We start from the raw sequence: 27,733 nt of genomic DNA on the forward strand, positions 1-27,733 counted from the left end.
GCACCTTGGAGGTAAGACGGGAAGGCTGGAGAAAGGAAGACTTTATCTTGGTCATAGAAGATTGGGTTAGAGATCAGCTAGACAGACCAAATAGCTATAAATCCAAGGGCTCTGATGGGATGCAGGCGTGGGTGCTGAGAGAGCTGGCAGACATTGTTGCTAAGCTACTCTCCATCATGTTAGAAAAATCATGCAGAACAGGAGAGGTGGCTGAGGACTGAAGGAAATTCAGTGTTACTCCTTTCTTCAAATAGGGCAAAAGGGAGGACCCAAGAAACTACCAGCCAGTCAACTTCCCTTCTATCACTGGAAAGGTGATGGAACAGTCATTGTGGAGGACATCACGAAGCATGTAAAAGAAAAGAAGGTCATCAGGAGTTGTCATCATTGATTCACCAAGGCAAGATCATTTTTGACCAATCTGATAGCCATCTATGATGGCACGGCAGGGTGGGTCAGTGAGGGAAGAACAGTGGATGTTGTCTACCTCAGCTTCAGCATGGCTTCAACACCGCCTCCCACAACATCTTCATAGGTAAGCTCAGGACATGTGAGTTGGAGGCCTGTGGTCAGTCACATTCCCCAGGAATCAATACTGGATCCTGTTTTATTTGATTTATCAACAACACGGATGAAGTGCTAGAATGTACCGTCATCAAGTTTGATGATATGAAACTGGGGGTAGTGGCTGATGCACTCAAAGGCTGTGCTGCCATGCAGTGGAACCTTAGTAGGCTGGAGAGCTGGGTGGAGAGAATGACATTCAGCAAAGGCAAGTGTAGGGTCCTGCACCTAGGGTGGAATAACCCCAAGTACCAGGAGAGGTTGGGGGCTGAACTGCTAACAACAGCTCTGCAGAGAAGGACCTGGGAGTCCTGTTGGATGATACACTGACTATAGTCAGCAGTGCGTCCCTGTGGCCAGAAGGGGTATCCTAGAGTGCATTGGAAAGAGCATGGTCAGCAGGTTGAGGCAGGTGATCCTCCCTGCTATTTGGACCTAGTAAGGCCTCATCTCAAGTATTCTGTTTAATTCTGGTCTCCACAGTTCATGAAAGACAAGGAGCTATTGGAGAAGGTCCAGCAGAGGCAACAAAGATGATGAGCGGTCTAGAGCATCTTTCTTATGATGACAGACTGTGGGAGCTGGGCCTGTGCAGTTCAGGGAAAACTAGGAGGAGATCTCAATATTGCATAAAAGTACCTCAAAGACAGGTGCCAAGAGGATGCTGCCAGACTCTTTTCAGTGGTGTCAAGCAATGGGATGAGGAGCATGGCCATAAACTGAAACAGAACAAGGTCCACCTCAACATGAGGAGAAACTTTCTGTGGAGGGTAGCAGGGCATTCTAACAGCCTGTCTAGGTATGTCATGGAGTCTCCCTCTCCAGAGACATTAAAAAGCCAGCTAGCTGTGTTTCTGCATAACCTGCTCTAGATGACCTAGCTTTTGCAGGGGTGTTGGATTAGATGATCTCCAGAGGCTCCTTCCAGCCCTAACAATTCCGTGATTAAAAAATGAGTTATTACTTCAGAAAGGGAAACAACTACAAGTTTTTGGGCCGCTCACTCTAAGAAAGACATTGGAGATGCTGGAGTGTGTCCAGAGAAGGGGAACAAAACTGGTGAAAGGTTGGGTGCAGGAGCAGCTGAGGAAGCTGGGGTTGTTTAGCCTTGAGAAAAGGAGGCTGAAGTGGGGAATTTATCACTCTCTATGACTACCTGAAAGGACATTGCAGACAGGCGGGGGTTGTTCTCTCAAGTAAGAAGTGACAAGATGAGAGTATATGGTCTCAAGTGGAACCAGAGAAAGTTTAGATTGGGTATTACAGAAAATGGGTTGTCAAACACTGCACCAGGCTGCCCAGGGAAGTGGTGCAGTCACCATCCCTGGAGGGATTTAAAAGGCATGTAGATGTGGTGCTTGTGGACATGGTTTAGTGGTAGACTTGGCAGTGCTGGGAAAGGCTTGCACTTGCTGATCTTAGATGTCTCTTTCAACCCAAATTCTGTAAATCTGTCTTTTTCAACCTTAACAATTCTATGAATCTATGATTTTAAGTTTTGTATTTCTGAGACTTAAGAGAAAAACATGAAAAAACCCACAAAAGGGTTAAAATACTCTTATCATTAGTTTGATTGAAATTCATGGATCACAGAATTTGAAATCTAGAAGAACTTCATTAATTTTGACAGTATTTGTTAACATCCTAGTACCAACACCAACTACTGCAATAAAGGCATAGAAAATAAGAAGTTCATGCCACAGTATGAAGAGCTGTTTTCTTTTCCAGTTTTAACTAAAAAACCCAGTATTTAATGGTCCTAGATAAGTAGACTAATATAAAAAGTATTACATATTTTATACTTTATCCCAGTTTCACAGATACTTTCATTTGACTTTTTTTAACCAATAACTCAGTTAAATGTAGACCTTTTTTGTTCTATTTGTGCTTAACAAAGAGACCATCAAACGTCTTTAAAGAAGTAATTTAGATATAAAATGTCAGTGGAAAACTTGCCAGCAAATCATCATGGAGAATACCAAAACCTTCTTTGCAGAGTCTCAATTGTCAGTTTAAGCTCTAAGAACAGTTTCATAAGGATAATACTACCACTGAATAACTGTAAATTCTTGGACCACAAGCTGTATCAACAAAATAAATTAATACATAAAAGACTAAAGATGTTTGAATGTATTAGATAATTTTGGGCCTCTCTATGTGTAAGTCTCACTTCTTTTCTTTGTGTTACATAACTTATTTTCAACATTTACCCAAAACAGGACTCAACAAAGATGCAGTGGCTGTTTAAAAAAGTAGTCCAACCAAGAGATAAATAAAGCTGAAAAGAAATATTTTCTACTTTCCTTTGTCATCCTTTGCTGAGTATCCAAACCATTTGTCAGGAGTATAAATAAATCTCACCCTATATCAGACATGGCCCTATCGGAAAGGGAGCAAATTAAAAAAACAAACCCAAAATAATAAACAGAGAAAAGGCTGAAGAGGATGAAAGATAAGGACAATAAGGTAAGCATTGCTCTTGTCTACTGGACAAGTAAGAAAAGAGAGGCAGTGCAGATTAAAGTTCTGAAACAGATTTATGATATGTCTTCAATCAGGGTTGAAAACACATTGTTCAGGAGAGTGAAATGTAGTAAAAAAATCACTTCCTCTGACTAAATAAACCCAAGTCTGTTTCATACATACGGAGATAACTTGAGTACAGACTATTTCTCACATAGAGCCAATTTTCTGTCTAAATTAAAAAATCATATGGTAATATTGCGGGATAATGACTACACTGTACCAATGAATATACTGCACCAAGGTTTGGGGTTAGTCTTCTCCAGTTTATATTACACCATATCTGAATTTATGCTCTGTACTTCTTAATTCTGACTCTTTGCTCCTAAAAGTTGGCATGCATAAAGCAAACAGTTAGACTGGTAGTCTAGACCAATGGAAAGTTGAAGTAGGATTATTCCAGACATAAATCATAACTGTTAGGAATAGCAAGTTCAGAAATGTCTCAGAAACAGCTTCAATGGATTTGTGTTTCTTATGGTGACACCAGGCAGATCAACAGTTGCACTCATTTGGTAACACCAAGATGTAACCCCTCCTCCTCTCCAAATTCAAAGTAATTCTGGGACCAAAGAAATGTACCTCTGAACCTGGTTGTCTTTCCAAACATCGAGAAACATATGTTGCAGAATTCTTAAGTTTTAAAGGTGTCACAGCTGGTGAAGACAAACAGCAAGCTGGCTGCTCAGAGAAAACACAACATAGTTTCCTGTCCAGAACCACAGAGGTTTTCCTAATCTAGCTGTTGTGGAAGAAGGACGGGACTTTGACAGTTTCAACATTCCAGCATGGGAGCAATTGAAACTTCTACTTTTAGGCTTTGACTGAAGGTAGTTTTGCATATTAAAGATGGATTTCTGAATAAGACTTTATACAAGTATCTCCCAAGGGTTTTTACTTATTTGTAAGTATATTCTTTGACCATAATTCAGATTTGGCCCAGTGAAGTAAAAATGGGCAGAATCCAGAAACACCAACTCTATGCAGTGCTCATCAAACCTTACATGCTTACAGAATCATAGAATAGTTTAGGTTCCAAAAGACCCTTGACACTGCCAAACCACCAGGATTAGGAGAGCATATGAATTCTTTCATCTCATGGCCACTTAGAAAAACACTAACCACTTTTTTGTGGTAGGACCTTTTTCCTATTCTTTCTTTCCAGTTTTTAAAAAATGTCACACACACAAACTGCAGTATGGCAAACGTGATCTTTCCTTGGTTTTGTGAAAACTTATAGAAACAGTGAGACCCCGAGGCTTCAGAAACAACAGACTGCAAGCCAACACTTGCCAAATGCCACACCAGTTGGCTGGTGAGCACACTGCCAGTGGCAGTGACGAGGCAAATGAGCCTTACTCACAGCCCATGGGAGTATGCCCTGCACGCTCACTACTGTGGCAATCCCTCAGCAACTGTAACTCATGGCCAGCTGGCACCCCTCTGCTTTCCTAACAACAGTTCTGTTTCCTAATCGTAATGGTAGCATTTGCCTCTAGTTTTTCACGTATCACAGAATCACAGGACCAACTAAGTTGGAAAAGACTTCTGAGATCATTCAGTTCCAAGCAGTGGAGTCACAGTAACTGTGTTGCTAATTATACAAAGATCTAAGGAGCTTTGGTTTATAATTTCATAGAAAAGTAACTCTGAGCAGTGCCAGTGAGTTTTAGGTGTCATGCATGTTTTGGAGAGTAGGAATCCAGCTTTTTCCCCAACCTACAAGCACATGCTGAACAAAGAAGCTTTGGGAATAGATCACATGGATACAATAAGTTCACACTGGAGCTCAAGCAAACTTTGCATTCTCATTGCTGAACTTTCAAATTTTAGTCCACTGATATGCTACTAATTAATACTGGAAACTAAATTCCTAGACATGCAGCCATACAGTTTATTTAAATATATACTTTACACAGCAGCCAAATTAAGTGTGACAGCTTGTTTATTATGGATTCCTGCCCTATGGGAGCTTTCAGACACAATACATTAAGGAAGACAGCACAATAACAAGTCATGAAACAAATAGCATTAAATACTGGTTTACTTCATGCTTATCTTTTTGGTATGTAAAAGTCACAAGTTTTATGGACACACTGGCCAAATTTAAAACACTATTATAAAGAAGTTAAGCAGGTGGATGATGCAAAAAAGTAGAACTATTCTGACAGCCACCTTCTCTCTTATTAATGCCACCTATTATTTAGCTGCAACCAAGCAAGAACCTGGCATCAAGTTCAACTTGACTGCTTTGTATGTGCACCTTAGATGAACAACCCGTATTCTTTAAACACAGCACAATCTCCTTACATTGTCAAAGGTTCCTTGATTTTTCTTTCTGAAAGTGATAATTTAATTCCCCAAATTAAAACTTAATGCTTTTGTTAAGAAATTTATATGAAATATAAAGTAAAATAAATAAATGTTTTGAAATAAAGCCTGCAATGAAGAGTGAAGAGCAGCAGCATCAGGCTGCCTAAGCTAACTCTACCAGAGAGCCATTTTTAGTATTCTAGAAACCTCTGCCATCATATGATGATGTATGGGAAACACTTTCCTAAACTCACCTCTTGATCTGTGAAAATCTCAATGAAGTTCTGGAAGGAGAAGGACCCTGATTGAAGAATGAGTTCTCCTGTATTTTCAAAGCACTGTCCAGTTAGAACTAAGAGTTTGTGCCTTGCAGCATCTGTGATCATTAAGCGTACCTGGAGTGAAGGAGAGAAATACATCAATAAGAGGAGTTACTTTGTGTTTTTGTATTCCATTGAGAGCATACAGTTTATCTCTCCTAATGCAAAACCAGTATCTGGAGCAGGACTGTCAAAACATTATCAACTTACAGTGCTGTTTAAAAAAGGCAGAGAGAAAGGTGAAAAAGTCAAAAAAAGGAGGGGTAAGATGCAGTTAGAAAGGAGGTCTGAAGAATAAACCCAACTATGACATGGCAAAAACAGCATGGAGAAGAACAGAATACAATTTGAATGAAAAAATACTTCTACTGGCTGAATTCAACTTCAGAACAAAACTAAAAGAACCCCTCTGTGTAAAATTCTGTACCATTGAATAAATATTTTGTGAATACTCCAGAAATCTTAGTGAAAACTGAAAAATCAATTCAGGCTATGGTAAGGTACGAATTTCAAGTGTACTAACTCCTCTGTTAAGGAGGAATTAAATTAAACCTGAACAGTGATTCTAGAAAAAGGCTATCCACACACTAAACTAAATAAGCAAATATATCCTTGATGGATTGAGTGCATCTATTTCTATTTTAGATAAACATACAGATAAGTGCAGCTATCTATCTGATATGCATTGCTCAGATCTTCTGTTTTATATGTTTTAAAACTATATCAGAACTGGTTTCCTCTTCTGTGCTTTCTGCTGTTGCTGGCAGCAGTACTCATCACTCTGGCAGCTTTTGCATAAACTCACATTTTCCAACAGCAAAACTATTTCCTCACTTATGAATCATTGATATGTGACTGTCACATAATTCCCCTTCAGCCTATTAATTAAAGTACATTCTACAGAGCTACCAAAATACAGCAAGGAAAAAAGTCAATAAATGCTTGCAGATTACAGAGCATAATGTATGATATGCATGGAAGACCTTAAAGATAAACATAAATTCTATGTCTGGGTACAAGCAAGACTTCCTGAAGAACTATCAGAAATTTGTCTCCTGATTTCAAGACCACTCAGTTTCAGAAGAAATAATGCAAGGTGATGATTCTGTTGAGTTTAACCATCGGTTGAAGTCCAAAGCAGTTTGAAAGAAGTGCACAGCCTTCTGACTGAAATGGAAGATCAGTGCTTTCCCAGACTTACAGTACAGTCACAGGAGCAACAGAGAGGGGACTTCCTAAGAAGGGAGTAAATTCATGGGCTTTCAAAAACTTGTTTTCCATGGGAAACTTCAAGTTCTTTGCCTTTGGGCCTCTCTCTTCTGGAAGATACTTTGGCATTTGATAGAACAAGACAGGAACTGCAGGTAGAAGCATGCTTTGATTACCACTAGGTATGGCCAGATTAGTCAGAATATAAAACTTCTGGGTTTTTGTATTATTTTCTTTGAGGCTTTTGGGGGTTTGTTGCTGTTTTGGTTTTGTTTGTTTGGTTGATTTGGTTTGGTTTTTTTTCTGAATGAATAATTTCAAGTTCTGCTTCTGCTGAAGTCAGAGCTTCATGGTATATCACAGTGTCCACAGATGCAACCCGGAAACTTCTTGATATGTGAAACTAAGTTTTCCATTTGCCATACAGGGCAGAGCCTGTCTACTTCAACCTCTGATTTCATTCTTCTGACTCTTTCTCTGGATTGTGTCCAGTAAGAGCCTTGCTTAGCCAGGAAAGTTCAAATCTCAGCTTGTACCTTCTGATTGTGACCAGTTTGGCAAGATAAAATCAAAGAAAAGATTGCCTCTCACAGTCCAGTGAGATGAAATTAACAGTAACGTAGACAAACATCTTCCAGATCCAAAGAAGTAATGCCAGGGTTCAGAAGTCATTAATGGGCCTCAGATCACATTCTTCCATGTGGTCATCCATCAAAAGAAGGAAAAGCAACACAGACAGGAATAGCACTTCCCTGATTTTGGCAGTTTCTTTGGCTCTTCTACTCTTCCACACAGGCACACACATTATAGGTTTATACTCTGAATGAATGTACTTAGAGCTGCTACCCAGGTGACCTCCCTGCCTGTACCGAGCACCTCTAATGGCTTGTAAGAGATTTTCATACACTGGTTTTTAGTGAATGACCTGCTATTAACTAAAATGACTTTTAAACCTTTACAGCTTCAGAAATTTCATTTGTTTTGGAATCCTTTCATTTGTTTGCATTGGGCATTACTTAAAGCTGGTAACGGAATAAATTTTTCACAACGTACCACAAGCAGAGCTGCTTCATTTCCCAAAAGAAATGATATTGTGGCAGTGCTTCCCAGCGTAGGCCAGCAATGCAATTATCCCTATTATTTCAACTTTCAGTATCACTAGCTAAATATATCAATTTTGTCTTTGAGCTACACAATCAATTTTTTTACTCTACTGAGTTCATAAGGAATTGGCAGTCTTCTTGTGGGCACCCTACAGAGTCCATTAATCATGTACATGCTTTTTGAAGGACAGATAGATCACGCTAGAATGTCTACCACATAGCTGATAATTAATCTCAAAGACCCAAATTTGTTGCTGGGCATCTTTAGGCACTTTCTTCATAAGTAAAATAGGCATCCAGAGCTAACAAACAATAGAGAAGCAGAAGAAAAGCAGATGCAGTTTTACCACAGCTGCCTTCAGTACATCACGAAAAGAATTTGGTGCATTATGAGAAAAGGATTCCTGAGATTAGAAGTGTGTTTCTCTACTATGCCTCTGAAAATTTGTCAGGAGTCTGGGAATCCAGGGAGAAAATCTAGGGATGGTTGATGTTTTTCATATTTGCTCCTAATATGACCTTTCATTCACAGTTAGGACCTGCTCTAAGTCTGCCACAGCTCTGAATAACAGTATTGGAATTTGTCAGTAACCAAGCTGGAAGGTAGTGACCGACTCTTTGTAAATCATCTCAACTACATCTGCTTCGATACTCCCACCATCTCCACTTAATGGAGCTTTTATGACATGTCCAGTGAAGTATTTCTGGCTTACCTCAGTACTAACTGCTTCATCTGAGGGATTGATGAGGACTACAGTTTCTAAGATATCACTTCTGTGGTGAAGAATCTTCTGACCTGCAAGCACACAGAGAAAAAAAAATGGTAAGAAATTAAATTCAACCATCATGGTGTAAACCAGTAGTTTCCACAAGTTTGTTGTATGTCTCACTGGTTACCCAGAGCAGTGTACTGGCCACAGCAAGTGCTGCACTGCTTATCTCTTCAGAAACACCTGTGGCATCTGGTCGTGTGGGCCAGAAACACCACTCTGGAAAATTCAAGGTAATGAAAGCTAAGTGACAACAGCACTAGGTCCTGCCCTTTCCCCCTGGTTGGTAGAGTACCCCTAACTTAGCTTGGTCTCACAGAGAAGGTGCAGATAAGGGACTGAGTAATCATCAGCAGCTGAGCATTTGGCTATATATTCTCATTGACAAACCAAGTGAACACTGGAGTCCACCCTGCTAAAACTCCCCTTTCAGCCTTCCACTGGTATTGAGTAACACTGGGACACTGTGCAAAGTTCCCTGTGTTGGACACTTGTGTTGCCCTGCTTTGTCTTCCTTCTGCTTACAAAAACTGTGGCAAAAGATGTCAGGCAACAAGAGTGAAGGGCATACAAATAATATCTAGATCCTGAATTAATAAAGTCTGTGGAAGTTTAGAACATTCTCACTGCCCACTGTCTTTCATACTTAGTCTCTCTCTGTATTTAGGAGTGATTTTCATCTGACCGGGAGTGGATGACAGAAAAACACAACGGGATTGTTGGGATTTTCTTCCTTATGTTAATTGACAAGTTCTTATCTCGGTATCTTTCTGTGAGAACTGCAGTGAGATTAATCAGCAGCCATATTGTCATTCAGAAATTCAGACTGGTAATTAGTCTAAAAATCAGAAGAGCAGTCCCCTCTGAGCAAACTGCTTGGCTGCTTGACACAGAATTAAATAATTAAAATAAAACAGAGTATGAGGGACATAAAACAAGCCACCTCTTTGTCCGCTCAGAAAAACTCCCCTGTCAAGAGAAGTAAATTAACGATGCTGAGGATGGTCAGGCTGAAAGGAGCTCCACGTGCCTGAGGGCATCGCACAAGGGGATGTGCAGCCACCCATTTCCACACTGACCCTGGCTTTGGCAGGCTCAGTGCTGCCTCCGGCCTTGCCCTGGGCAAATCTACCCCTGCCGGCCTCAAGCCCTCCCCACCCCAGTAATGCCCTCCTCCTTCTCACTGACCAGCCTGCATCCCTCCTGCTTTCCTCCTGCTTGCCCACCGAGCTCCCACTGTGCTGAGTCTGGTGCTGTTGCTCTGGGGAATCTCTCTAAGCATGTGAGCTTACAATCAAATAACAGAAAATGAAGGAGAAGGAATAAAAATTAGTGTTCTCAACTAAAATGTGAGATGGGGTTGTAGTCTATTCTCTTGTGTAGTACAGCACCTAGAGACTCAGATTAATTAGTCTGAACAAACCTAGTTTTCTTAACATATATCCTTTTTGTTATACTTCCTGGAAAGAAGGAGACAGATTATATATTACAAGAGAGGAGGAGGGCAGGTCTCTCTCTCTCAGCAACACCCAGTTCTGGCAGTACCCTTTGCAAATCAATTTATTTTTATAGCTTTGCTTCCTTGCCTAACAGGAATGCACATATAAAGCTATATTCGATAACACATCCAGATGGCTCTTTTACAGCAGACTCCTGCAGAAGATGCTCTATGCTCCCGAATTTTAGTTGTTCTTCAGATTTCCTTTAAATTAAGAGATTAGGTGGGGTTTATTGAACCTAGTCTGCTAAGGAAACAAAAGAAATCACCCTTTAGCTGACACAAGTTTTTGCTTAATAGATGGTGACAAGAAGGACATACTTTGCTTCAGGCCAGACTAAGCTTCATATATCACCTTAAACACAGGTAGAAAAGAAAATCAATTAGCCACATGCTAAGTTAGACCAACATGCACTGTGTTCACCTGGTTCAAAGACACATTTTGGACTTGACTGAAGCTGCTCCAAGTCATATGTCTGTGTAGCTGGGAGGGATTTAACCTGAGCAGTCACAACTCTTGCTGGCCAACACCAACAGTGACTTACATCCCATGCTCCCATGGGCCAGACACTCAGCTCTAGTGCTTGCATGGGTTCATGGGCCTTGAGACTGATTTCTAGAGGCAACCATGTTGGTCTGAACCATGTACACTGTGCACAGATGCAGGTGTAACTGTCTCCCTTTTCAACTCCTTGGCATCAGCAAGGGTTACTGCATATCATACAGGGTGGGGGCCCAGCACTGGCAGGGTGTGAGTCACTGCAAGGGCTCCCATCCCACAGAACACCCAGGAGGTTTTCATTTACTTTCTGGCATCAGTAACATGGTCTCATGTCACTGCTTCAGAAGAAAAAAAAAAAAAAAGACTTGTTAAAACTATTTGAAATTTTGTGAGACCAGCACAGACTTGCTGGCCAGGTTGATACTCTGAGATGTTCAGCTGGAATGAAGGAAAGTCTCCCATGGGAACAGTTTTATCAGCCAGAAATTAATTATCACAGCATGGGAGCAGAAAGCTCAGCAATGGCATTTCACAAACTAGCAAGAGACTGTGAATTACTAAATCACAGATGGAGTGGGAGAATCTGAGACTTATGTGGAAGATCTGGGGTTGTTTTAACTCTACTGGATTTCTGCAGCCTCTCTCTACATATGCGACAGATCATTTCTGTGATGAGACCAGAAGGAAAGGAAGGAACTTCCAGGTTGCACAGAAGTGGTTGGGTGGATATAATTTACCTACTCACAGTTAGCAGGAAGCAAGTCATAACCCTATCTAAAGATTTTAATATATAAATATTATTCATGTTTGGAAGAAATATCTTTTGATTTTATTAAGTAAAGCTCCAAATTAAAAACCGGTATGAGTAAAGATTCTTGGTAGCTGTTTAATTCAGAATCAGAAGAGAGAACATGTGACAGTTGCTTAAAAGGTGATTTCTGTATCCATCATACCAAATCCTATGGCCATAAGGATGCTACTGCTCCCCTACTCAGCCAAGTATCAACAGCATTTATCGTGGGATTACTGAGATGGGGATCAGTAACATTTGTAGAAAAGTGACTGAACAAATTCCTTAATTTACAAGTTGATCTCTCCAGGCCAGTTAAGCAATGTGAACATGAGGCGAACATGAGGCCCACTTTTAGCTATGTTAAATTTGTGCAAACTCAAAATGCAAATGAATGGTAAGGAAAAGAAATCAAGTCCTCCTTCAAGTCTTGTTTAACCAAGGATCACTACTGACACACTTTTTACTGGGCATGCCTATGCAATCCTAGCCCATGGGTTTGCATGCTGTAGGCAATAAGCTACTCAACAGAAGGGTTCTCATAAGCTTCTCCTGCCACTCCAGGTGGACATGAACACTCACCTGCTCCTCATCAATGATGTTCCTGCACAAACACAGAGGAAGCAGGTAAATCTCTCCTATGCTGATTCTTGGTAAAAAGGACGAACATATCCCTTCCCCCTAAAGATGGTTTGACACCTGAGCTAGCATTCAAACATATCTCTTTGGCAACTTTAAACACATCTTGTTTTTCATTGTATGGAACTTTTAAGCATCACTGCACCACCAGAAGACATGACTGCTGTGTTACTGACTGGTGTGTTACATCAGTCACTGTGCTGGGTGGTATTAACAGATGGATAGCACAGCTGGCAAGGCTGGCTAATGAAACTTCCCACAAGCCATGAATAAGCAATGAACTCTCTGCAGCCAGAAACATTCAGAGCTCTGCACTTTAAGTAACTCCAATGCCGAGTCCCCCCAGCTGCCCCTGTCTTGGGGAGGACATTGAGAGGAGAACACTGAGGGGAGAAAAATCCTGCAAAATGAACCATAAAACATCCATTCCTAGAGTTCTTTCTTAAACTCTGAGAAGACATTTTTAGGAGACAAATACACTCACTCAAGAGAAGGTATTTTCCCAATAGGGCAAAGCTGCATTGACAAGCAGCAACATGCAAACTTTTTCCAGGTACAGATGGCAAAAAAGGCTTGGTGTATTTTAATTCCTACTCAGAACAAACCCTGTTTATTGATGTCCACACACAGTAGGACTTTAAAGCTTTTGTCCTTGTGCCTTTACATCCATGGTGAGCAAGACTTGGATGACCGAAAAATATTGCTAGCTAAATCGTATCAAATTCACTAGTATATAGGGGGCTTGGAGAAGTGGGGGAAGGGAAGAGGGGTTTTACACTCCATTTCTACGCACCCACGAGCTAAAGGTCAGGGCACGGACAAATCAGAAAGTTTTTTACATTCAATTAAATTAGTAGAAGAAAATACACCTTCATCAAAACCAGAAGTAATAAATAGCCTGTGGAACACAACAGAGGTCTTCACCACTAAACAAGAGGTCATATGGAGCACAGTCTTTGGACTGCTAAGGCTCTGAAAGACAGTATTGGTACTTGTCAGTCACTGTGCTGGGAAGCAATAACTGATGTTGAAGAATCTCAACTAAAATCTATTTCAGATTTACCATGTCTGATGAAGGTTTTTGGAAGGTTATCACACCCCTTGCATATGATACATTTAGAAGAATAAATTCCTCTGAAAAAAGGAGCTTTTTGCCTAGCCAACAGTAATTCAATAACTCATACTTTTTATATAACTTTAAACTGCTCACTATTTCTTCTATTTTTAGGACATCAAATATGTCCTCCAAAACCAGACGTGTTAACCTTGTGCTCATCATGGTTGTTCTATATTATCAGCAAAGTACTCAAAGTCTGGATGACTGGTCATCTGATGATTGCTGTGCCTTATACTAACTCAATAAATCTATTTTTCCTTGTTTTTAATACAAAGATCAATGGGTACAAAGCATAAAACCCTGGGTTTTTTTCTTCCTTTCCCTTAATAAATGTAATTCATATTTAAGTTTCATATGGTTCAGCTGCAGCCTGGTGATAGGTAAACATTTTTCCCATCCACATCTGGCTTTCAACAATTTATTAACTACAAGTCCTGAGAGGCAATGTCCTGCACCAGATTGTATTTTGTGATTTTCAAGCTCACATTTACTTAATGAGATAAAGCTAATTGCATGTAATTTCATTTTTGTTCTTGGGTAAGTCCTTATGTGTCAGATCTCACTGGAGTGCATACCTCCAGGTAATAACAGAGCTCTGAAAGTGGAGGGCTAGACAGAAGATGATTATGCAGTCTGAAAAGTGATGCCACCTCCATAGTGCCAGTTCACCAATCCTTGCTCAGGACACTTAAAAAGCAGTGATGGAAAGCAAGCTGATCTGTTTGCAATAATTCTCATAGCTGGATTCATATTTTCTGCCTGTAACTTTAATCTCTTATACCTGCAGACTTATGAACTGAGCTGTGCTAGGAGCTGTGGAAGAACTACAGGTGGAGGGGATTGTGCAGCTCTGCTCTGCACTGGGGAGGCCTCACCTTGAATAGTGTGTGCAGTTTTGGGCAGCACAATGTAAGAAAGATATTCAGTTCTTAGACAACATCCAAAGCAGGACAATGAAGATAGTGAAGGGCCTTGAGGGGAAGCCGTGTGAGGAGCAGTGGAGGGTACTTTTCCTCTTCAACCTGAAGAAGAGGATTCTGAGGGGAGACCTCATTGCAGTTACAACTTCCTTGTGAGAGGAAGAGGAGGGGCAGGCACTGATCTCTTCTCTGTGGTGACCTGGGACAGGACCCAAGGGAATGACTTGAAGTTATGTGAGGGGAGGTTTAGGTTGGATAGTAGAAAGAGGTTCTTCACCCAGGGTGTGGCTGGGCACTGGAACAGGTTCCCCAGGGAAGTGGTCACAGCACCAAGCCTGACAGAGTTCAAGAAGCATTTGGATGATTCTCTCAGGCACATGGTGTGACTCTTGGCAATGGTCATGTGCAGGGCCAGGAGTTGGAGTCAATGATCCTTGGTATCCTTCCAACTCAGGATACTCTGATTCTGTGATTCTGTGATTACAGGGAACCTCACTGCTCTGCAACCATTCCCACTGAAATATCCGAAAGTAAATTCAAGGCATTATATCATCTTTTTACACACTTTGATCATCAACAGACAAGACTCTGTGAAGCGAGCCGTAGTCTTTAATTGTTGGAGGACTTCTTTGACCAGGAAATCAAACATTCCTGATCCATCCCATGACAACCAATTGTTTCCAATACCTAAGATTTCATCTTTCTGAAGAAGCTACACAATATCCAAACCAGTTGTTGTAGAGATAGCAGATCTCTGGCAGCAGTCTTTGCTTTCTCATTTGACGCCATGGTTAGGGGCATGGCTGCCTCTGAACTCTACCATTCTGTTCTTCCATTGACCTGTCTCATCTACAATCCATACGGTGGGTAAAGCTGAAATCTCAGAAACCTTGTCCACCACTATTTAGCAGCACTGTGATTTCAGTGAGAGAATGGGAAGCAAAGGACATAAATCTGCACTTGCACAGCTGGAATGCTTTCCAGTCACAAGACAATGTTTTTCAGTCGCAAGCTTTCTGATCCTACTTCAAGAAGTGATCTCCTGTAATGAATGGAAGGAAGGGAGGGAGTGAGGGAAGGGAGGGAAGGGAGGGAAGGGAGGGGAGGGAGGGAAGGGAGGGAAGGGAGGGAAGGGAGGGAAGGGAGGGAAGGGAGGGAAGGAGGGAAGGGAGGGAAGGAAGGAAGGAAGGAAGGAAGGAAGGAAGGAAGGAAGGAAGGAAGGAAGGAAGGAAGGAAGGAAGGAAGGAAGGAAGGAAGGAAGGAAGGAAGGAAGGAAGGAAGGAAGGAAGGAAGGAAGGAAGGAAGGAAGGAAGGAAGGAAGGAAGGAAGGAAGGAAGGAAGGAAGGAAGGAAGGAAGGAAGGAAGGAAGGAAGGAAGGAAGGAAGGAAGGAAGGAAGGAAGGAAGGAAGGAAGGAAGGAAGGAAGGCCGGAGTGCTTAGATAGCTGAGCAACCTGGTCAGAAAGCAAGGGAAGAGGGATGGCTGTTCACTAGAGGGCCATGCAATGCCCCCAGTCATGAGAACTGCCATGTTCAACAGCATGGCTGTAGTCCTTGTATCTTTGAGAAGACATCTCTTTCCAACCCAAGTGTCTGGCATGGGCTTTCTCTCTCATGAATCACCCTTCCAACATTGAAAAAGAGATACCTAGAAGACTGATGCACTCATCAATTTGTCTGCTGTTAGATCCCTTTTATATGAATGATAGAGTATTTTCCATTATTTTCAAGGCAATATATAGCACTTATTAATGCTCCATATAATTAAAACTCAGGATCTTCCTCCAAAATAGTCACAATTCAGAGTGGCTTCCTGAAATGTGTACCTTAATATTGTTTGGTAGTAACTCCACAGGTTGGTTTGTAGATTTAAACTCCGTAGACACTATGATCTCTGAACAACTACTTTTACCATTTATTTTATCTTTAGAACATGTCTCATAGGTGTGAAAGAATTTTAATCCCATAAAATACAGACAGGGAAACAATTTCCAAGGTCATATGAAAACAGAAACATGAATCTTCAGAAGCCAAGCAGAGCACTGCAGCTGCAAAATCCTTTTGGTTCTGCAAGTACATCACTATCTTGTGTTTTAGAAAATACTAAATACTTAAAAAACTACGCTATGTATAATGGATTTTTTAATGGACTCCCTAAGTCATCTGTAGTTAGTTCCCAGAGCTGAAATTCTTCCATAAACAAATTGCCTGACTGTTAAGATATCAATATTACTTAGCAATAACAATGTTATCACTGCAGACCTTGATACTCTAGCTTCAAATGCCAACAAAAACAGAAACCAATACACCAACTGAAATTTGTGAGAAATTTCTCTGGGACTATCTAGGCAAAAGCCAAGGAATTTCATCTTTTCCTCTGTTAGATTTTGTATGCCATAAACTCAAGGCAGGTAGGTAGGTAAATATGAGGTTCTCTGTTAACCAGTTATCTTGAGTTACACATCTTCATTACAAGTAATATTCTTAAAAAGCTTTTAAAAGCAAAAGAGCTAATTAATGGCATCTATACCATGGTCAGTCTGACATTTTTAGGATGTAATCCCTTTCATTGTCTCTCATTAATCTCTCTTCTACCCTTAAATCTTGATTACATAGAAAATGGCATGGACTGCTCTAGGTTGCTCTGCAGAACTAATTTGAGAACCTGAAGATTTAGTTTTCAGCAGCACAGCACATTGCCCTGGCAGCCAACACATGCCATGATGGGAGACTGCAGTGATACAGAGCTGACTCATCAGTCCTGAAGGTCAGTAAAAGTCGTCATCTGGACCTTCATTTGAGAGCGTTACTAACAAGGGAAAGAAGGAGAGCTGTGCAACATCAGATGTATTCCACAAACAACATTTTCTATCTAGAAAGAAGGAAATTTCTTCTTTTACCTCTGGAAAACATCTCACACTCAGAAACTAAAATAATGCTGGACAGATCAGAACACTTCCCATGATAATTTATTTACAATAGTTCCTTCGATGTGATATTTTAACTTTACTCAGCAATTTCTCATACCCCAACCGTCATATAGCCAAATAAAATCTTATTTAGAAAAAAATGCTACTTCTTTCTCAATACCTCTGTGGCACATTACCTCATACTTCACTGTTTATTGAACACTTATATATCCTAAGTCACAGCACTGGTAGCTTAAGTGTTCTTTTGTTATATCAAGAAACCAGTATATTCACATTACAAACAAAACCATTTATTGGGCTGTTAAAGGTGTGAAGCAAATTTGTGCATCAAAGTCCTGCAAGGGCTGATTTTATGATAAAAAACCCCTACCAGATTTATTTTAATTACTTCTTAAAACAAAATAGAATTGTGCCCATATCCATAGCATCCATAGCATAGCATCTAACTCAAATATAAATTTAACCAATAGGAAAATTGCCACTGAGCTCAGTGAGGAATGGAAGAGGTTCTCCGATTACAAATATCTGTTGTTGAAAACAAGATAGGGAATGTCAGCATTATGTGGTATTTAACCAAATATCCAAGATCCTCCCTGTATTTAAAAGAATATGCAATAACCTCAATTAAATTTATTTTGCTTCCTTTTAAATGCTATTGCTATTGCTAAAACCTCTTTTCTACATACTTTTACTTTACCTTCCTGTGCTGCAGTGCCTGCCTGTGCTGTTCTGCCCCCACCATCCCGACTGGCAGGGAAGGGAAGCTTGCTTGTAATTTTTATCTTTTTTTCTGCAGCACACTCTGCAGATGCTTCCTTGCACTTCACTGAAACTCCCACCTTCATAAGGAAAATGGAGCACAGTAGTATCAGGGAAAAGCTGATGTAAATTTAGGATGTGAAGCAAAGATATAAATACTGAAATGAATATTTCAGAAAAAAAAATTCAGAAGACTGTCTTTTCTCCTCCCAGACATCTCCACCTGGATACATTTTCAGCCTTTTATGTCTCTTTAGGGACCAGCATCTGAATTTTAATCACTTCAGAGGGTTTCTGTTAATGTTTCTAAATTGCCACAGCCTTCTTACTAATGGGCTTTCGTCACTACTGCAGCTGAAGCCAAACCCAAAGCATCAATTAAAATCCTCTGGAGGATATTCCTGGTCTTGGTGCCATTACTGCATATGCAACTGAGTTTTAAGTTCATCTGCCATCACTGTTGAAAATCTGACAAGTCAATACACCCTGTAAGGGCTTCATGCATAGGGGATCAATTCTTTCCCTAGAGCACATCTTCTTTGCCATGTATTTATTAAAGTTTTACAGTTTAGATATAATTTCTATCATTTATCCTAATTTAAATCTGAAAGGATTTCCTCACTTTGGCAGCCCATGATTAATGAATGACAGATCTGTTTGCAAGCACTAAGGCTGTTGCAGGAAGCCTGGTGCTGCAGATCAGACAATTTATTTTGCAGTATATAAAACTATTTGTGGTTGAATCTTCTTACAGCCTGGCACTCAGTGTATTTTGTTGGGAAAACCCCCCCATAGTTCATGATCTGCCCTTGATATTTGCCCTGTAATATTTATTATGTATAAGACAACCCTCATGTCATTTGCCAAAATCATATGCCTCTGTGGACAGTACAAGCAAGTACTATTAATTAATTCCAGGTTTTACAAAGAAGAAAATAAGCAGGCACACCTGTTTCAGCACTAAGGGAAAGCTCTTTCAGGTTTCATTTCTGGAATTAAAACAAGCTATAAAGAAGTTCCTCCATTCTTTGGCCATTAATTTTCTGATAATGTTTGCAAGTATTAACAATTCGACTATATTGTAAAACTGAAAAAGTCAATACTATCCTGTAACTGGAACACCAAAAGCATGAGGGAAGAAAAAAACAGAAAGTATCTTCGGGAAATACAAACCCATATCTAAATATTGTGTTTCAAAGGCAGTGTCTTTTAATACGTATACTCTAAAATTTCACAAAGCAATCACCCTTGTCGGTGGTTGAAATTGCTGTAAGAAAAAGCAATATATGAAAAACAAATAGTGGTACCTCATATCTGCTGATACAAAAAAACCCCAAAAACAAAAAAACCAAAACAGAAGTCAAAAGTCTTAGAAATCAGAAATCACTGAACCAGCAAGTGTGAAAAAAAAGCAAATCCCTGCCCTCTGAATGACAAAGTGGGCAGATTTCAGAGGCCAGTCAAGAGTCTAGCTTGGATTATTTCATTTCTTTATTGTCTCTGTCCCCTCTCCCTGCACCAACTTCTGTATGGGAAACTGAGTGAGGAATAGATATAGTTCTGAAAACATCTGTTTTAATCTTCAAGTGTTTACGTTGTTAAGTTATTCTTCTCAGGAAGAAGCAGATGACCCTAGAAATAGTCCAGGCAGCCTCCAAGCTGAGAAGCAGGGGGCTACTCTTGCAGACTCGTAATAGGAGGATCCTTTCTGCTTTTACAGGATGGAGCAGAACCCACACCTAGTGAAACAGTTTACTGCACATTCAAGAACTACTCTGGAGAGCTGTGTCATCTCTAACTGAATAAATATCCACCAAACTCCCAGAAAGCCCACAGCAATGCTCAGTACATATCAAAATTATTTACTTTAAAAGGGAAAAGAAAGCAAAAGTTCACCCTGTCACAGAAAGCAAAACATTTAATTAAATATAAGCTCTGCCTCGGATTGTGTCTCCCACAGCTAAGCCTTCTTACCTTTGACAATCTTCATTGTTATTTTGGAACTCCTAACCACCCCTTTATGCCTCAAGAATACAAATCTCTGGAAACACTTAAAGCCACCCAGTGGGAATAGTACAATTTTGGTCTGGTCCATTGTGAAATTGTTGGAAACCTCTAGCATACTATGATTGCTTAAACTTCAAGGTCTATTCTTCCCCTTTTGTGAATGCTTAACTCCTATTAATGCTGATGAGAGTTATACATATACAACAATGAAAGACTAAACTGCATTGTTTAAGGGGCACCATCACCCCTCTGCTGCTTTAGGGAAAAAAACCCTCAAGGATATTGCAAGTACTATATGGAATTAATCTCATTACACACTACTAATAGCATTTGTGGCAGTGTTTGCTTCTTAAATCAACCATAGGCGACCACCTGGTGCCCTATAACTAGAAATTTGCTTCCACAACACATGCACAGACCAGGCTCTGCTTGGGAGACTAATCTGTAAGCTGCTATGGATTTATTCTCCTGACACTTTCTCTCCTACTGAGAACAACATGTGTTTTGTATTTTCAGTTTGAATATTTTTAAGTAAATGGCAGAGCTCTTAAAAGTAATTTTTAACTACACAAATCCTTGAAAAAGAAAAGATGTTTAGTTAGGCATGAATATACTGTGAATGCTTTTCAGTGCAAACTTCACACAGGTCAGTCTTCTTGAGTTACCACTTGATTAGCTTCACCAAGTACTTTCCAAAAGTAAAGTTGCTGCAAGACCGGGTTTAAATACTCTTCAGGACAGCCATCAGTGAAAATAAAGACATCCATAAACGAGAAACCAGTACACTGAAAACCAAATGAGATATCTCTTGTATTGGTCAGCATTGTTATGCCCATATAAGTATTATAGAAGGTTTTTTTTACTAGGTTTTCTTAGTGCATACCAATTAAATCAGTCATGCTGATTTAAACCAGCTAATAATCTAGCAATCAAATGAGTTTTACTTCACATTTGAACAGAAAGTGCACCATCACTAAGCAAATGTTCGCAGGCACCAAGTGAATAATTAAAGCTGGTTTTATCGTACAGATAACACATCATGCTGTGAAAAAAAATACCCCTCTGGCAACCCCTCCTTCTCTATTTGAATCTGGAAAGCTGAAAAAAAGAAACTTGTTCACACTAGGCTCTATATGACAAGTAATTCCTTTGGCTTGCATCCTGTTGGGGTGCTTTAGGGTAGAAGCACAAAGAACAGTAATCATCAACCTTTTAAAGAAATTTCATTTCCTTATTACTTCTGTCAATTGACACCAAGTAGCCTCCAGCAATGGATTGCTAAGATTACACATTTGTAAGTGTCAAAAGTAAAATCTATAGATGAGTTGGGACAATATTTTTAATGGACCTCATGTGTTGATACAGATATACAGCAAAGAGGTCTGCAATTAAAATACAGTACTTTCATGTCATACGTTTTAAAAGATGTCCAAATTCCATGTAGGGATTTCATAACACTGAAAGTTTATTTCAGCGGTAGCTCTTAAGCAATAACATGGTGGATCCTAGAGATATAAAGATTCTGTTAAAATCAGGGGATCTAGAACTCCTCAGATTTTTAAAGAGAGCCTCATTTATAAAGATGGTTCCTCCCAGTCCCAGGCCACTCCCCCCAGCAAGCTCAGGCTTTGCCTTTACTTTTGTGCATGGATTGCCCTTGCAAATGCGTTCCAGGAGTCTTGAAGTCTGGAGGCTCTCACCTTTAGCTGCAAGGGTCATATTGCTGAAATTATCTTAAGCCTGTATTTCCCCAGGTAAGACAACTGGGGAACACAGGAGCTAGAAAAAAGAACAGGTCTTGGGAGTTTCTTAAAGAAGATCCAGGTAACAGAGAAAAAATCTCAGCTCTCATATAGTTGAGAATGAGAAAGTGTGGTAAATTCAGTAGATAAAGAGAAGTTTTGTTGAAAATTTTTAAGGATAAACAATCTATCAAGAACCAATATCTTCATTTTGATTTTTCTGTTCCTGCAGGGTTTCCCCTCAAAAATTCTGCAAAATTTAATGTGACAAAAGTGGGAATTTTATAGCATTTGGCAAGACTGCCCAAGAACATTAGTAAGCTTTAACAGTGTGCCTTTAGACAGCCACACACAAAAGGAAGCCCATTCCAAGGTACTTTGAAGGAGACCTCTAGAAAAAGCAAAAGAAAAACATCTTCCTGATTCATATATGATGGTGTAATGTTCCATGTTTTCTAAGAACAGAAATGTACAGGGTAAATGAAGTCTAAAAGGAGCATTAGGGCAGTCAAGCACTGTACAAATTCAGAATGAATGAGCATTAAGCCACATCTGTCTTACAGTGAACAGTATGCCTTAGGTCTGCACAGGCGGCAGGAAGCAAGGAAACATCACCTTTGCACAAAGGGTGAGATTTCACTGTGTTCTCCTAAGAAAAAGAGTATTCTATATTGCCTGCATTTCTTAACTTAAATGTAATTTCTGGAGACCTCTTCTTCAAAGTACAGTGAGTGCACAGGTTTTTGGTTTTGGTTTCCCCCACACCTCCACAGCTGATATATAAAAGTACTTTCATTCAGCTTCTAGCTCACAGAGTTCAACAAGACTCGCTCCATATCCCACTTTCCTCATAGGTACACAGTCCTACCTAGACTGATGAAAACCTCAGCCAGCCCAGAGACCCTGTACCTTCCTCATTTGAAAAGAATGGGCACCAAAATAGCTGATTTTTAGACTCCTGGAAAAAAAAATCCCCAGTGATTATAAAGAGAGCTGTTGCTTTACAGTGGCCTTCCCGCATAAGCCTAACAGTGTGGCTATATCCCTCGTGCTGCTACTCAATTTTTAATAGGTCATTAGGCAAAATTTCATTCATTTTTAATGAAGGCTAAAGTTAAAACTTAATATGACTGCTGGTAGACATGGGGTAAGAGAGTGTATATTTCCATATAGAGGTTTATATATTCTTTGCATGTAGGTATGAGAGATGAAATGAAAAAAACTATGTATGTTTATCATTGACTGCACTACTGGAAACATTTAGCACTAATCCTAAACCAGCTTGTATAAACTCGGTTAAAGGAGAGAACCTGAAGAAGACCCATTTACTCATCTGCAAGGCATGACAATTTTAGAAACACTTCAAGATTACCCTCAAGGCGAACAGGTACCACCCGGACATGAAAGGGCCTTGTCACTCCCTCAGGATAGTTCACATCAGAAATCCACAGGGAGATTGTATCCCAGTTTTAGGAACCATTCTCTGCAATGATGGGCAGATTTGCTGAGGTGAATTTACTTCCCCAACACTTTCAGAAAAAATCTGGTGGGAGACCCATGCTCTCTAGTGCTTTAAGTAATCACTAACAGGATAGGAATAAATTAGATTTATACTTCAAAACAATGCCTTTGACCCCATCTCTAGCACCCCTTGACTCCCAGATTTAAGGTCTCAACAAGATTCATGGATTTTCAACAAGTCTTCTTTGGCCTTTTTCCTCCAAATAATGTGAAACAGTATCTGTGCTTCTGTTTTTAATTTAGATGACAATGAAACATGGAGTAGAGTCCAATCAAATTGTAAGCAGAGATATTGTCTGGTATTTAGTATTAGTCCCTGACACTAATATTTGATCTGTTCATCCATAAAATCCTCATAAAGATAGTTACAATTGAGGGAAAAGGTTTCTCTTTCATATGCCAAAGACCAAAAAAATATGAGGGAATCTCAAGAAAATTGCCACAATTATTTATAAATTCTCCTTAGATTGATTGCTATAAAACAAACCCACAAGTTCCTTGGCATAACTCTTATTGCATAGAGATTTAATCTATTTGCAGTTACTGAATATTAGATCTTGATCTGCAACTGCGAACACATTTTTGCTGCTCCCCCAGGTAAAAGCATGTGGGCTTATATTTTGTATCATCAAGACACAGTATGTTTGCTCTCATTTCAAAATATTTGTAAAACGTCCCATGTAGTTTTCCTTTGACTGCAATAAATTGCATTCATGATCTACTTAGGGATTCTGAGAATTCAACTAGCATTGTAACATTTAATTTAATGCAGAAAACACAACATTCAAGTTAGATAAGAAAATTCCTGGACTCTTAAGGGTTCATTTATATTTTCAGAGCATATGTCAGTTTTCAAGCCACATCAGTTGTGTATGCACACTGTGTGTGGAAAGGATATTCAGGAGCATAAAATTAATTAGCAGGTCTGACCTGAAGTTCTAATTACACCAACATAGTTCTCTCTTCCCTCACTTGACTTATGTGTATTAACACTCCTATGTATTACCATACCCATGAGATGGTGCTTCAGTCTCATTTGTCTGAATGTTGATCTATGCCAACTTTCATATGCCCACATTTACCCAATCTATACTAAATATTTGAGAACTTATCACCCTGCTATTATCAGACTTACTGAATATGCCATTCTTCATCCACATACATACTCACAGTTTCTACAGTGCCCTCCTTTCTGTGATTTTAATCTTCAAGGAAAACATTCATTGCTGATTTTAGCATTAGATAATACATTATACAATAGGCTCATTTAATTTACAGATTGCAGTGCATAATCACAGTTTGTATGGCAGTAAATTCTAAACCTTTCTGAATCACAAAAAGGTCTTAATTCTGGCTCTGAAAAACTTAGTTCCAGTGTTTGCCTCTTTCCTGTTTGTAAAGCCAAGATCTGGACACTCTAGCCAGATGAACTGCACCACTGAGGTACAGTCTATCAGCTTGCAAGGATGTCTTCACTTGGCCAAATCCACTACTGGCTACCTGCAGTTCCTGGCAACTGGGAAGTAAATAGGAAAGCAGTAAGAAACAAGATCCACTGGAAGGGTTTGGTTTTCTGACTGTATGATGAGGATGAGGTGTGCTCTCCCTACTTTACACCACTAACTTTAATTTCCTTTGGACCACCAGCATTGCAAGATTTTGAATATGTTTTTGCTGATTAATTACAAAACCACCATAATTTCTGCACTCATTCCTTTCTCTTCATGTTGTCTCCTTTCTGTCTAAATTTAATTTCCAGGGGCAAAAATTCACATGAGAAGTATGTGAACTGACTTAAATGTGCAGTATAAACAAGTAACACGAAAGGCACATGTGGTGCCCATGAGCCCAGCATGTATTAGATGTGTTGAGGCAAAGGAGACATGTGGGACATTCTCTGCCTGCAATCCCCCAGCAGAGTGAATGTGGGCACTATCAGCACATCAGGCCACAGCTGTTGCTACTACTTACAATCAGAATATGTGCCTGTGCCTCAGCTGTGGAGACCTCTCTCCTTCACCCCACTGCTGAACAGACTGAGCTGAAGTAAACCTTTGTAACAATGGCCCTCATAATGCCAGTCTGGGAAACAATGCCTTTAATAGTTTTTAAATTGTTCTCATTTTTTATTACATATTTGATTTGGAAACTCTGGGGGCAGCAAAAGGAAGATAAGCTTTGACACATTCTATTTGTATCTGAAAAATCCTTCATATAAGGAAAAATTAGACAGTTTAGCAGAATGTGAATTCTACTGAAAGGGCATTTTCAATAAAAATTTTCTTAGCTAAAACCTTTGACCAGCTTTGCAATCTTTATTTTTTAGTGAAGAAGTTCAAAATTCTACTTTTGGTTTCCTTTCAACATTCCTTTCAGCTCACTTCCTGAGCTTCTGGGAGAATTTGCTTGCTTTATTCCTGACAAAACTCCTTCAGGCCACAAGGACAGGAGGTTAGTCCTGTGTATGCTACATTTACATTTGGAGTGCTGCGTCTCACAGTTGCATCTGCTGTCCTATCGCTTCTGTCATTATTTGCATTTCAAACAGAATCAATTGAATCAATGAACTACAAAACAAATTGAAGTTCTGCAGAGAAAATAAATGTCTTTTCTTTACTCTGACTCAGCTGCTGGAGTCCTGAAAGACAATAAACTTGGTAAGACTGCAAAATCCCTAATGATGAGTACCATTTCAGGTGAGACCAGCAGTACTTACATGTCCAAAACTGTAATTTAAAAAGGAAACTTCTTCTACAGCTGGTGGTAACCTAGTTTTCAGTAGATAATCACTTATGTGAATAAAACCCAGCTAAATTACATTAAAATACAGCTCCAAAAGTAGTGTAATAGAAGACAAATTGAGGCTTAATAAGTCTTCCCCTTTTCTTCCCCAAGTATCTTATGCTGCTCTACCAAATGTTTCACGTGCTATAGAAGTCCACATTTCCTGCCTGGAATTTCGATTTGCAATTCACAGATTAAATACCTATCTCAGCCCTATTGCTGTGTCCTTTAGGTCATTTTTCATTTGCATTGGTGCAAAATTTGAAAACTTGCTTTGAAGGCTGGTGTCAGATATAACAGAGCAACTGAAGGCAGTTATAAATCCACATTCTGGAGGGAAGTAGAAAAGGCAAGAAAGACAGGAAAGAAGCTGTAAAATCCCTATCCAAACTTGATGGATGTTGTCTATAACAATAGTCAAACACAACCCAGTTTATATGCTTCAATGTGGTATGGCAGCACTTCTGCAACATGTTCCTACTGCACTAGCACGTTTGTAGTGAGCAGAATGAAGAGCACCCTCCCGTCTTCACAACAACTAACCACTTCAGCCACTCCAGCCATAAAGGCAGCATTCAATCCTATACCTTGTAGCTGTCTTGAGTTGTCTTCTAACCCTGTTCATTCTCCTCTACTTCCAAATCGCATTTTCATCCATGTTGTACCTCCAAATGATACCTATCATTGCATCTGAATACTGGAGAACATTTCTGGCAAAAAAAAAGAACCCCCACAACTATTCCCTGGGGAGCAGGGCAGTGAGGGAGTATTAGAATTTGAATTGGCTATACTGATCCTGTGGCTATGACATCAGGCCTCTTAAGCTGATGGCTGACACTAATAGCTAGAGAGTACTTTGTTTCTTAATGGACATCTGAGGTTGTTCAGTGCATTCTCAGTACAAAGAGGCATAGTCCTTCTCTGGCCTCTTTCCGGTTTTTTTCCTCTTCAGAGTTGAGATAGTGCTAGATAAATAATGTTTGCAAAAAAGTGGCAGAATCAAGGTTACTCTTTTACCTTCCTGTGCTTGATGAGAAAAATGTTCAAAGGATAGCCAGATCCTGCAGGCACTCATCTCATGTCTTTGTAGATGTCTGGATGCACTTAGAGCTGTGGTGACTCAGCTAGACACAAAATCAAGGTTCTGTCCACAGGTGTCTCTTTGGATATTGCTGAATAGTCTGTGTGTCACAACTGAATTCCCACTCAAAAGCAGTTTGTTTTCTGTCTCGGTAGTATCTCCCTGGATAATATATTTGCTAGTTTTTGTTATAATTTTCTGGGTACTGTGCAAAAAGTTGTTCCACTTCAAATAAGGCAACATCTGTTTATTAGTGTTTGCATTTCTGTTTGTAAAGTTGTTTAATGAACACTTTGGAAATACTTGCATTTTATAACTTGATGTGCAGAAGGATCTTTGTTTTAGTTATGACTATTGTACATGACTTGCAATAGAAAGAACAGAAGTACTCCAGACCCCCTATCACGGGAAAGGACACCTTTCGCCACACCAGCTTGTTCAGAGCTCCATCCAGCCTGGCCCTGAACACCTCCAAGCATGGGGCATCCACAGTTTCTATGGGCATCCTGTTCCACCCTCACAGCAAAGAACCTCCTTCTAATACTTCATCTAAATGTAATCTCCTTTAGTTTGAATATATTCCCCCTTGTATTGTCACTACATGCTCTCGTAAAATGTTCCTCTCCATCCTTCTTGAAGGGTT

General features: G+C 39.8%; 1 protein-coding gene across 1 annotated transcript in view; it reads right to left on the minus strand.

The window, feature by feature from the left end:
• Positions 1-27,733, minus strand: part of MAP1B (microtubule associated protein 1B) — a 69,792-nt gene that overhangs the window by 12,014 nt on the left and 30,045 nt on the right. The window contains exons 3-4 of the mRNA XM_071580127.1: positions 8,746-8,828; positions 5,655-5,795 (exon numbers count right to left, since the gene is read on the minus strand). Coding sequence (XP_071436228.1) covers positions 5,655-5,795; positions 8,746-8,828 — 224 coding nt within the window. The remainder of the gene's footprint in view (positions 1-5,654; positions 5,796-8,745; positions 8,829-27,733) is intronic.

This window comes from Pithys albifrons, chromosome Z (assembly GCF_047495875.1).
Source record: "Pithys albifrons albifrons isolate INPA30051 chromosome Z, PitAlb_v1, whole genome shotgun sequence".
Lineage (NCBI taxonomy): Eukaryota > Metazoa > Chordata > Aves > Passeriformes > Thamnophilidae > Pithys > Pithys albifrons.